The 13,812-nt window shown below is 37.8% G+C and overlaps 1 protein-coding gene across 1 annotated transcript in view; it reads right to left on the reverse strand.

Annotated features, from left to right (window-relative positions):
- The window catches only part of CSAD (cysteine sulfinic acid decarboxylase), a 144,009-nt gene that overhangs the window by 121,160 nt on the left and 9,037 nt on the right, over positions 1 to 13,812 (reverse strand). Inside the window, exon 3 of the mRNA XM_053708322.1 lies at positions 1,403 to 1,493. Within this exon, the coding sequence (XP_053564297.1) occupies positions 1,403 to 1,493 (91 nt within the window). The remainder of the gene's footprint in view (positions 1 to 1,402; positions 1,494 to 13,812) is intronic.

Genomic DNA, 13,812 nt, shown 5'->3' on the forward strand with positions numbered 1-13,812 from the left:
TCAGAGCCTCAGGTTCAGTCCTTTTACTTTATAACTGCATCACAAACTGTCACAAGATGGCTTCTCTGAACTGTTCTGATTCTAAGCACAGCCCACTTGATGACATCATCTTTGTATGGAAGCCTCAATGTGCCATCTGACCAAACCAGGAAGTAAGCACAACACTACAATTTGCATAAATGAATGTTGTTTTTTTATTTCTCATTTCTAGCCCATCTATGTTATGTTTGGTGAAGTTATCCCTCTATGGGTATAGCATAATGATATAGGATGTTTAGATGGTTAGATCACTATACATCAGCTAGATTGCTCTGATGAATTTTATTTTGCGTTTATAACTATGTATTAATATATCAGAACTTAGAATGAATACTAGGGAGAATTATTCACAATACATGATATATGCCTGTAAATAATTTTCTTCTTTTGCAAACCACACTAAGATGCTATTATACGCTCTGGGTGCTGGGATGATGAGACACATTGTAACTATGTAGCAAATAGTATCCGTAGTTATTGAGGAATATGCACTTCGCATAGCATGATGATAGGTCGGTCACGTGATAGTGACATCAACACGGAAGTGTTTGGCAATACCTTCCGTGTACATGAAGGATGCGCTCTATATCACATAATAATATGCGGTTATGAATCTCACATGATTTTAGCAATCTGATGCAGGTTCACTGACTATGTGGATGTAAGGTGGTTGTGATTAAGCAAAGTTTATGCTACAAAAGTTGTAAAAATAGTGCAACGATTAAGTGTTATATAAGTGTATCGATCACATATTAGGAATCTACTATTATGAGATTGCAAGTTTGCATATGTAACAATTTATTTAGATGATGATTATCAGCTTGATGTTAGCAGACAGTGTATCCTTAAACTCTAATTCAATATAAGAAAAATGGCACATTTTATACACTGATATGTATGTATACAATTATGTTACCATGACTACTGTTTGGTGTTTTTTTAATTGAGGGTAAGGATTTGTTTGCTATAAAGGTTGGATCACTTGTATATCACTTTGTATGAGGAAGGGGAGCTAAATCCCCGAAACATCACAGCACAAGTAAAAATTATTTAAAAGACCAGTGAGTGCAAGCCTGCTGTTATTTTATATATATATCAACAGGGGTGGAAAAATATCACTATGTTTTACTAGTCAGGGGTTAAAAGCTACTAGCCCATAGGGAAAACGTTAGTAGTCCACTCAATGTTAAAAATAGAAAAAAGTCAAATTTCTAAGTCATCCAGGACCAGTACACATATACTGCATATATATATATATATATATATATATATATATATATATATATATATATGTGTATCTATATATACTCTCTGCAAGGTATTTTCCATGCAACATAGAAAAAAGCTTTTATGAGACACTCACTGGCTGGTGTTCAATGCCTCTGTCAGAATTCTACCAGTCAGAGCATGTCGATCTAAACCAGAAAAGAGTTGATTGAAGAAGCGTGGATGCCCTAAAAATATATAGCAATTAGGTAACAACATATAATTAGTCAACTTTTGGAACAGGAAAGAAACACTAGGATTCACAAATAATATAGTATAGCATTTGCTGTCAAATAAACTTTTATTAATGACAATGCATCTTAAATAAGCCAACAAACAACAGGCTTATAATTGAGTCAGTAATGCTACTGCCTTACTCATTTATTAGCAACACCCTTTCTGGTAAGGTTAGTTACTTACTAGCGATAAAAAACATCCTTGGTGCTAAATTATTCATCCAAACCTATAGCTCCCAAAGTATTGGCACTACTTTCAATGGAACATGCTACCTATTATACATAGGTACCAGTTTTATTAATTATAAAACAAATCAATACCCATCATTTTAAAAGAGGAGACACTTCACTTTCAAATAAGGAGAAAAGAAAAACTCCAGATGCCATATAGTGAAACACAGGGAATGTTTAACCAACTAGACATTACATTACTTTTAATTAAATGAGTTAAAGGGATACTGAACTTGATTTTTTGTTTTATGATTCAGATAGAGCATGCAATTTTAAGCAACTTTCTAATTTACTCCCATTATCAATTTGTATTCGTTCTCTTGGTATCTTTATTTGAAAATGCAGGAATGTAAGCTTTACGAGCCTGCACCACTTTTGGTTCAGCACCCTGGATAGAGCTTGCTGTTTGGTGGCTGCATTTACAAAGAAATTCCATATTTACCAATAATAAACCAGCAAGCTCTTCAGACCTCTAATTGGAAGAACTAGAGCCTCTAGAGTCTCTTCTTTTAATGACATAGCACAGGTTACATGAAAAAATGCCAAATATTAAACTTTTTATTCTTGTTAATTTGGTATCATCACTCTGCTCTGTAAGTTGGATTGCTTATTATAAGACAGGTTGGTGAGCTCATATTAATTAGTGCTGAATGTGGATGCTTTAACCAATGTATTAGTTTCTTCAAATATAATTAGTATATATTAGGCATAAAAATAGGGTGACCATATTGCTGCTTTAAAAAGGGACACATATGAAAAATACATATGTCAGGGCTGTTTAAAGAAATGTTTTGAACCCTGACATATGTATTTTTCATATATGTCCCTTCTTAAAGCGGCACTATGGTCAGCCTACATAAAAAGCACAATTAATATCTAATTCAAAGTGAACCTTTATATAATATATTTTGTTAGTACTGGGGCTATGCCAAAAATGGTTATGCTTGTTCATTATTAATAATAATAATAATAATAATAATAATAAGGTTAGGGAAGGATTTTTAAATCAGGCTGGGCTATACTGCTTTTAATTATCATGGATAATCATTTCAGTTATATGCATAGGTTTGTGGGCTAATGCCACTTACTTCAAGAGCATTTTACCTTGACAAGGTTGTAAATGTTCTGAGAGTTAACCATATACATAGACCAAGAAAACAGAGAATGTCATAATTTGCCCTTAAATATTTCAGGAACAGTAGCTTTGTGTAAAAGGATTTTTTTTCCTAAGATTCTTTATGTAATCCAGAATATCCCAATAATTTTTAAAAAGAAACATCTCCGTAATTTTTACTCAACATTATCTCACTTTATATGGCAAGGAAATAGACCTAGAATTTCTCTGAAAAGACTATTCTTGCCAAAAAAAAAAATTGGTGGCCTGGCACTTGAATTATACAGCTTAGTCTCTTTGGGGAAATTCGTGGCAGCTGGCTTGGGGATTTAAATTACTTTTCACAGATAGAGCTTGAAGAAAATGTACTATATCCATACTCACCTATAGCCATTCTCCATTGTATTCCTAAAACCATCCCTAAATCAATTAAAAACTTAAAGTCGATATACAATCTCCTCTTAGCTTGGCACAAGATTTGTGCAATATTGGGTCTTAACTATGTTATCTCCAAACATCAGATCAGGATGGGGAACCCTGATTTTATCTCAGGAATCTATACAAATGTATTTAAAAACTGGGCTAGTTTGGGGCTCACTAAGTTATCACAATTTGTAAACTTTACCTTTAAAATAATCACATATTTTTCGGAGCTGGAAGAGGAGTACTCTCTAGAAAACAAAGACTTTTTCTCCTATCTTCAGATAAGGCACTATATTTCAAATATTATTGCATTACATGGGTAGAATTGGACTTGGGAGAGCCTAGACTCATGGATCTGGATGGTTAAAATGGTCTCTTTTCTATATCCCCCTGGTACAAAATTTTGTCTGAATTGAGAGGAGATGAAAACTTATTTTATATTGCTACTAAGTGGCAATCTGTATTTGCAAATGTTAATATCCATGATATCAAGTATGCTATTAATAAAGTATTTGAAACAACATTATCCGCTTCGTGGAGAGAATCACACCTGAAATTATTGTACATGACATATTACACCCCACTCAAGGGATACAAGTGGCATAATCTAAATTTCAATAAATGTCCTAAATGTCAATTACTAGGAGCTGATTTAATGCACATGTTGTGGGATTGCCCAAAAATAAAACAAATTTGGTCAAAATTAGAATATTGGGTTAATACTGTTCTAAAAATAACCTAATTTAACTTTTCCAAGCGTAAAATAGTCTTTCTCTCCTCCTATAACACAGATTTAAATAATAATAAACTCATTAACTCTCTTATCCTGTCCATAAGAAGTCTTATTTTTCATAAGTGAAAAGACAAAGTAGCACCTAAGTTCGCAGAAGTAATGAGTTTCATCAAAAAACAATGCATCATAGGACAGAGAGACTCAGATATTAATTCAGAGTCACAAGTTGTGTTATTCTTTGGAAAATGGTCAATTTTTATCAAGTCACTGACTAAAGAAGAACAAGATATTATCATATTTCCTTTTAGAAATACAGATTTAGTTCTTCTTGGAATCTGGTAGGGCGTATGGAGAGGGTCACTGAAGGAGAGAACTAATTTCTCTTGTAAGGTGTATCCAGTCCACGGATCATCCATTACTTGTGGGATATTCTCCTTCCCAACAGGAAGCTGCAAGAGGATCACCCACAGCAGAGCTGTCTATATAGCTCCTCCCCTAACTGCCACCCCCAGTCATTCTCTTGCAGCTCTCGACAAGGGAAGTAGCATAGAGAGATGTGGTGACTTAGTGTAGTTTATCTTCAATCAAAAGTTTGTTATTTTTAAATGGTACCAGAGTTGTACTGTTTTTTACCTCAGGCAGAAATTAGAAGAAGTGTTTTGCCTGAGGTTTTTGATGATCTTAGCAGGTTGTAACTAAGATCCACTGCTGTTCTCACACATAACTGAAGAGTATGGGAAAAACTTCAGCTGGGAGAACGGCCTGCAGATTCAACTGCCTTGAGGTATGTTCAGTATATTTTTTTCTAGAGAGATAATAAGAAGTCTAGAAAATGCTGACAGTGCCTGATATATTTGAGGTAAGCCTGATTGCAGTGATTTAATAGCGACTGGCATCATGCTTGCAGTAAAGGGTAATTTTCATGTTAATTGCTCTAATAACTTAGTATGTGAAACGTTTACATGTATTATAAGGAACATTTTTTACTAAGGGTGATAAATCTTTATTTGGGGCCTAGTTTTTCCACATGGCTGTTATTTGACTCCTAGGAGTAGTTTTTTAGGCCCTCTGACTTTCAGTGCATGGTGGGAGGGGCCTATTTTCGCGCTCTAATTGCAGTAACTTTTCAACTCTGAGACATCCAGCTTCCCTGAAGGAGTCCCCTGACAGATTGGACCTCTCTAAAGGGTTTTTGTGCCTACAAAAGTCATTTTATGGGAAGGTAGGAGCCACAGTAGAGCTGTGGCAGTTTGCCTGTGACTGTTATAACGGTTTTACAGTTTTTTGGCTTCGTTTTTGAGCCTGAGGGGTTAATCATCCATTTGCAAGTGGGTGCAATGCTATTTTACCCTAGTACATACACTGTTAAAATTTCATAGAGTTAACTGCTTTTTTCACTGTTTTGCAGTTTTTGTGTTTGTTTTTTTCTCTTAAAGGCACAGTACCATTTTTTATATTCTGCTTTTTTACATTAATTAAAGTGTTTTCAAAGCTTGCTGGTCTCATTACTAGTCTGTTAAACATGTCTGACATAGAGGAAACTCCTTGTTCATTATGTTTAGAATCCATTGTGGAACCCCCTCTTAGAATGTGTACCAAATGCACTGATCTTACTATAAGTTATAAAGATCATATTCTGGCTTTAAAAGATTTATCACCAGAGGAAACTGACAAGGGGGAAGTTATGCCGACTAACTCTCCCCACGTGTCAGAACCTATGACTCCCGCTCAAGGGACGCCCGCTCAAGAGGCGCCAAGTACATCTAGCGCGCCCATAGCGTTTACCTTACAAGACATGGCGGCAGTTATGGATAATACCCTTACAGCGGTATTGTCCAAACTACCAGGGTTACAAGGAAAGCGAGACAGCTCTGGGGCTAGGAAAAATACAGAGCACTCTGATGCTTTAGTAGCTATGTCTGATATCCCCTCACAATATGCAGAAGCTGAGGAAGGAGAGCTTCTATCTGTGGGTGATTTTTCTGACTCAGGAAAGATAATTCAACCTGATTCTGATATGTCTACATTTAAATTTAAGCTTGAAAACCTCCGCGTGTTGCTCAGGGAGGTTTTAGCTGCTCTGAATGACTGTGACACCATTATGGTCCCAGAGAAATTGTGTAGATTGGATAAATACTATGCAGTGCCTGTTTACACTGATGTTTTTCCAATACCTAAGAGGTTTTCAGAAATTATTACTAAGGAATGGGATAGACCAGGTGTACCGTTCTCTCCCCCTCCTGCTTTTAAAAAAATGTTTCCCATAGATGCCGCTACACGGGACTTATGGCAAACGGTCCCTAAGGTGGAGGGAGCAGTCTCTACCCTAGCTAAGCGTACAACTATCCCAGTCGAGGACAGTTGTGCTTTCCTAGATCCAATGGATAAAAAGTTAGAGGGTTACCTTAAGAAAATGTTTATTCAACAGGGTTTTATTCTCCAGCCTCTTGCATGCATTGCCCCTGTCACTGCTGCTGCGGCCTTCTGGTTTGAGTCTCTGGAAGAGGCTCTACAGGTAGAAACCCCATTGGATGATATACTTGACAAGCATAAAGCTCTTAAGCTAGCCAATTCATTTGTTTCTGACGCCGTTTGTTCATTTAACCAAACTAACGGCTAAGAACTCAGGTTTTGCTATTCAAGCACGTAGGGCGTTATGGCTTAAATCCTGGTCAGCTGACGTTACTTCAAAGTCTAAGCTTCTCAACATTCCCTTCAAGGGGCAGACCCTATTCGGGCCCGGACTGAAGGAGATCATTTCTGATATTACTGGAGGAAAAGGTCACGCCCTTCCTCAGGATAGGTCCAACAAATTAAGGACCAAACAGACTAATTTTCGTGCCTTTCGAAACTTCAAGACTGGCGCAGCATCAACTTCCTCTAATACAAAACAAGAGGGAAATTTTGCCCAGTCCAAGCTGGTCTGGAGACCTAACCAGGCTTGGAACAAAGGAAGGCAGGCCAAAAAGCCTGCTGCCGCCTCTAAGACAGCATGAAAGATCAGCCCCCGATCCGGTAACGGATCTAGTAGGGGGCAGACTTTCTCTCTTCGCCCAGGCTTGGGTAAGAGATGTCCAGGATCCCTGGGCGTTGGAAATTGTGTCCCAGGGGTATCTTCTGGACTTCAATGCTTCTTCCCCAAAAGGAAGATTTCACCTCTCACAATTATCTGCAAACCAGATAAAGAGAGAGGCATTCTTACATTGTGTTCAAGACCTCCTAGTTATGGGAGTGATCCACCCAGTTCCAAAGGAGGAACAGGGGCAAGGCTTCTATTCAAATCTGTTTGTGGTTCCCAAGAAAGAGGGAACCTTCAGAACAATCTTAGATCTCAAGATCCTAAACAAATTTCTCAGGGTCCCATCCTTCAAAATGGAGACTATTCGAACCATCCTACCTATGATCCAGGAGGGTCAATATATGACTACCGTGGACTTAAAGGATGCTTATCTTCACATTCCGATAAACAGAGATCATCATCGGTTTCTCAGGTTCGCCTTCCTAGACAGGCATTACCAGTTTGTAGCTCTTCCCTTTGGGTTAGCTACGGCACAAAGAATCTTTACAAAGGTTTTGGGGTCACTTCTGGTGGTCCTAAGGCCGCGGGGTATAGCAGTAGCCCCTTACCTAGACGACATTCTGATACAGGCGTTGAATTTTCAAATTGCCAAGTCCCATACGGACATTGTTCTGGCATTCCTCAGGTCTCATGGGTGGAAAGTGAATGAAGAAAAGAGTTCTCTATCCCCTCTCACAAGAGTTTCCTTCCTGGGAACTCTGATAGATTCTGTAGAAATGAAGATTTACCTGACAGAGGCCAGGTTGTCAAAACTTCTAAATTCCTGCCGTGTTCTTTATTCTACTTCTCGCCCTTCAGTGGCTCAATGTATGGAAGTAATCGGCTTAATGGTAGCGGCAATGGAAATAGTGCTGTTTGCCCGCCTACATCTCAGACCGCTGCAACTCTGCATGCTCAGTCAGTGGAATGGGGATTACACAGATTTGTCACCTCTACTAAATCTGGATCAAGAGACCAGGGATTCTCTTCTCTGGTGGCTATCTCGGGTCCGTCTGTCCAAAGGTATGACCTTCCGCAGGCTAGATTGGACAATAGTAACAACAGATGCCAGCCTTCTGGGCTGGGGTGCAGTTTGGAACTCCCTGAAGGCTCAGGGATCGTGGACTCAGGAGGAGGCACTCCTTCCGATAAACATTCTGGAACTAAGCACTTTCCTCCCAGAAAAACAGCGCAGTCTGTGAAAGAAAGAAGGACTCCAATAGTGCAATATTGTATGATATAAGCACTCTTTATTTACAACAAGCAAGCCAAATACTCACAATATCTGGCGTGGTTAAAATCACATAAAGGTATCTTTGAAATAACAGCTGATCTAGAGCAGTCTTGTGGTCTGTACAAGCTTGGGAAGTGAACAGCGATGTACCCGGTCGGCGTGTGACGTCACCACCCGACAACAGCTGATTCTGTTAAACACTCCGTCTGCATACACTGACTCACAGTGCTCTCTGGATCTCGGCCTCAACGCGTTTCTCGCCCCCTACTGGGCGCTTTGTCAAGAGGAATAATTACCAATCCTTTACTACTCTATTTATACATGATCTACTAGCGCCATCTAGCTTTCATGAGCAGAATGACCATTGAAATACAATTGATATTCCTATATACATAATACACAAATACTTATCTTGTTTCTATTCCCTAAAACCAATTAATAACATATATAGCATCATTTCACCCCAAATGGTTAGTATTAAAAAACATATAAAAATAATTAATTCTATAATAAATTACCTTCTATTTTGCTAAAAACACTATTACAATTTTTTAAAAATACAATAAAATAACTACATACATTGCCACATGTGATTAAATATCATATAATTCCAATACTTGAGGGTTGGAGACCGATTTGTGTATCTTGGGAAGATGATACATAACAGCCAATCTAGGGTGTTCATTATATAAAAAATTAAACTCATCTTTAGTTAGAATTTTTTCTGACAATCCTATACTTAAAACACCTTTTAGTTCTACTAAAAATGCCTTTGTGGGGTCATTCTTTAATTTATTATATGTAGTTGGATCATTTAATAAACGTAATGCTTCAGCAATATAAACTTCACGATCCTGTATCACTATCCCCCCACCTTTGTCGGCTTGGCGGATAGTGATATTATTATTTTTCATCAATTGATTCAAACTACTTCTTTCAAATTTGTTAAGGTTATCTTTAAAATTTATATCAACTGGTAATGATTCAAGTTCTTTTTCGACCAAATTTTTGAAAGTCTTAATATATTCACCTTGTGCATTGATTGGATAAAATGTAGATTTAGCTTTTTTATCGCTATGTATAAAAATGTCATTTGATTCAATGGGATAGTCACTTCCTAATAACAAGTTCATGTTTTCCAGAGTTTCAACATCATCAACCTGAAGTACACTTTTGTATCTAGCTCCAGCCTGTGTATTCTTTTGAGCAAAAAATCTCTTAAACGTAATGTTTCTTATGAATCTCTGGAAATCAATGAATACCTGGAATTTATCTAGATTCTTTTTTGGGGCAAAAGATAAGCCCTTACTCAACAAGGCCATACTTCCACTGTCAATAGTATAGGATGATAAATTATAAATACTTGCTTCATTTTTATCTCTTAATACACTCTTGCATTTTTGAAGTTGTTTCCTCTTCCCTGCTCTACATCCTCTCTTTCGCTGAACCTTCTTTTTCGTTGGTTCTGCCCCCCCTCCCTCTCTAGAATTTGTGGGTCTGTCTCTTTTCTCCAATTCTGATTCCATCTCTGATCCCTGTCCTCCCTCTCTGCTGGATGTGGTTTCCATTTGATTTGTCTCCGAGGGGACCCTAAAAAAGCTGTTGCTGGTTCTCTATATTGTTCATTTTCAATAAAATTCTGACTATGATACTGATCATAGTGAACTTTTGGTCTAGCACCCTCAATTCTTGAGTCTCTATTTCTGTTATCTAAAACTTCAAACCTATTTGCATGACTATAGTCTGACTGGTGTATATGATTACTGTTATCCATCCTTCTAGGTACTCCATGATGGTAATTCTCTGTTTTTTTACTTGTTACATCTATATTGCTTTTTTGATCAAAATTGTGATCTCCATTTTTATTTTTATCTGATTGGGACTGTTGATGACTATTTTGGTCTCTTCTATTCATATAAGAATGACTAGAAGTCATATTTGTTTTTTCATTTGTTCTATTCCTATTTCCATACTGTTGGTAAGCTTTATTACTATTGCTAGGATTTCTTGGTTTCCAATTGTATTTTTGGTCATTTTTATAATCTAATTTATCTCTTCTCAGTTTGTTTGATTTATTAATACTCAATTCTCTCGTCAATTTTTCAACTCCTTTTACAATATTATCATATAATTTTTTATACTCCTCATTTGTCAAGAAGTTGTTAACTTGTTGTTCCATTTTATCAATTTCTATCTGTATTTTTTCATGTCTGCCTTCCCTATATTTTATTAACAATTTAATTAATTTGAAGGAGCAAGCATCTAATGTTGCCTCCCACTCTGTCATGAATTCTACTTCATCTAATGCAAAAGCTGGCTTTTTTAACAACCTTAATCCCCTTGGGATAATTTTGTGTTTGATATAATTTTCTAACAATATTATATCTTGCCAGTCTTTTGCATCTTGTATTAATAACTTTTCATATTCTTTCAAAATTTCTCTTGGGTTCTCATCACAATATATATTTTTTATTATTGTTAGGTTTAAAATTGTTTATTATTGGAATAGCATATTCATTCAAATAATTAGTTATATTTTTGCTGGGGTAGTATTGCGCTGTATCATTTGGTGGTAGATTCTGGAACTAAGAGCGATATTCAATGCTCTTCAGGCTTGGCCTCAGCTAGCTGCGGTCAGGTTCATCAGATTTCAGTCGGACAACATCACGACTGTAGCTTACATCAACCATCAAGGGGGAACAAGGAGTTCCCTAGCAATGTTGGAGGTTTCAAAGATAATTCTATGGGCAGAGATTCACTCTTGCCATCTATCAGCTATCCATATCCCAGGAGTAGAGAACTGGGAGGCGGATTTTCTAAGTCAACAGACTTTTCATCTGGGGGAGTGGGAGCTCCATCCGGAGGTATTTGCACAGTTGATTCAACTTTGGGGCAAACCAGAACTGGATCTCATGGCGTCTCGTCAGAACGCCAAGCTTCCTTGTTACGGATCCAGGTCCAGGGATCCCAAGGCAGCACAGATAGATGCTCTAGCAGCGCCTTGGTCCTTCAACCTGGCTTATGTGTTTCCACCGTTTCCTCTGTTCCCTCGTCTGATTGCCAAGATCAAGCAGGAGAGAGCTTCGGTGATTTTGATAGCACCTGCGTGGCCACGCAGGACTTGGTATGCAGATCTGGTGGACATGTCATCCTTTCCACCATGGACTCTGCCGCTGAGACAGGACCTTCTACTTCAGGATCCTTTCAACCATCCAAATCTAATTTCTCTGCGTCTGACTGCTTGGAGATTGAACGCTTGATTTTATCAAAGCGTGGTTTCTCCGAGTCGGTCATTGATACCTTAATACAGGCGCGAAAGCCTGTCACCAGAAAAATCTATCATAAGATATGGTGTAAATATCTTCATTGGTGTGAATCCAAGGGTTACTCATGGAGTAAAGTCAGGATTCCTAGGATATTATCCTTTCTCCAAGAAGGATTGGAGAAGGGTTTGTCAGCTAGTTCCTTAAAGGGATAGATTTCTGCTCTGTCTATTCTTTTGCACAAACGTCTGGCTGATGTTCCAGATGTTCAGGCGTTTTGTCAGGCTCTGGTTAGAATCAAGCCTGTGTTTAAACCCGTTGCTCCGCCATGGAGTTTAAATTTAGTTCTTAAAGTTCTTCAAGGGGTTCCGTTTGAACCTTTGCATCCCATAGATATTAAGCTCTTATCTTGGAAAGTTCTGTTTTTAGTAGCTATCTCCTCGGCTCGAAGAGTTTCGGAGTTATCTGCTTTACAATGTGATTCCCCTTATCTCGTTTTCCATGCAGATAAGGTAGTGTTACGTACCAAACCTGGTTTTCTACCTAAGGTGGTATCTAATAAGAATATCAATCAGGAGATTGTTGTTCCGTCACTGTGTTCTAATCCTTCTTCAAAGAAGGAACGTCTATTACACAATCTTGACGTGGTTCGTGCTTTAAAGTTTTATTTACAAGCTACTAAAGATTTTCGTCAAACATCTGCATTGTTTGTTGTCTACTCTGGACAGAGAAGAGACCAAAAGGCTTCGGCAACTTCTCTTTCTTTTTGGCTAAGAAGTATAATCCGCTTAGTTTAGGAGACTGCTGGCCAGCAGCCTCCTGAAAGAATTACAGCTCATTCTACTAGAGCGGTAGCTTCCACATGGGCTTTTAAGAATGAGGCTTCTGTTGAACAGATTTGTAAGGCGGCGACTTGGTCTTCGCTTCATACTTTTTCTAAATTCTACAAATTTGATACTTTTGCTTCTTCGGAGGCTATTTTTTGGAGAAAGGTCTTACAGGCAGTGGTGCCTTCTGTTTAAGCGCCTGCCTTGTCCCTCCCTTCATCCGTGTCCTATAGCTTTGGTATTGGTATCCCACAAGTAATGGATGATCCGTGGACTGGATACACCTTACAAGAGAAAACAAAATTTATGCTTACCTGATAAATGTATTTCTCTTGTGGTGTATCCAGTCCACGGCCCGCCCTGTCATTTTAAGGCAGGTGTTTTTTATTTATTTTTAAACTACAGTCACCACTGCACCCTATAGTTTCTCCTTTTTCTTGCTTGTCTTCGGTCGAATGACTGGAGGTGGCAGTTAGGGGAGGAGCTATATAGACAGCTCTGCTGTGGGTGATCCTCTTGCAGCTTCCTGTTGGGAAGGAGAATATCCCACAAGTAATGGATGATCCGTGGACTGGATACACCACAAGAGAAATAAATTTATCAGGTGAGCATAAATTTTGTTTTTTATTAATCTCTCTTTTTTTCCTCCTCTTTCTTCTTTTTTCATTTTTTTTTGTTTTCACTTTGCTGTTGCAATTTCTTGGTTTGATGTCATTAAATAAAAATAGGCAGCGTGTTTAAATTACTATTCCCAAGTGATTTGTTAATTTTGATATAAGGAAGATATATATTACAGTTTATAATAAGGATCTACTTTTGATTTTATTTTTGTGTTATTCGAACATGCTGTTATGACGTCTTTTTCCCCCTTCCCCTTTTTCTCCTTTGTATCCTGCCGACTCTTAAATAAAGATATATTAAAAAAAAGAAATCAGAGAATCAGATGCAGAATAAAATTTTTTTTAATTTTCTTCTGGGATCAAGCTTATCTATCTAGAAACTTTACCACATTTATACTGCTAGTAGTCCTATTTAAGCACTTTTTTGGTGATGTTATGCACACTCACTACTATATATACTACCAGAAACATATACATGTAAAACAGCCTATGCATTACCCAATGCTGTTTCTGATTAGCCATGCTGGGCAGTCAGTGTGCAGATTACAAAATAAGAAATTAAAAGGATTAAATTGCTTGGTCAGCCTGGAAGGCTCCCCTTTGGCTCTCGCTTTATTTGATCTAGATCACTTTGTGGATGTTTAGTAGGCAGGTGCATTCTGTATTTGCGCAGATCTTTGTGTGTTGCACTTTCACAAGAAGAAATCCGGCTCTGAAAAGAGCTGAACGCCGCTGGTGGCAGCCATTTTCAGGATTTGTTTGCTAACG

This window comes from Bombina bombina, chromosome 3 (genome assembly GCF_027579735.1).
Source record: "Bombina bombina isolate aBomBom1 chromosome 3, aBomBom1.pri, whole genome shotgun sequence".
Classification (NCBI taxonomy): domain Eukaryota; kingdom Metazoa; phylum Chordata; class Amphibia; order Anura; family Bombinatoridae; genus Bombina; species Bombina bombina.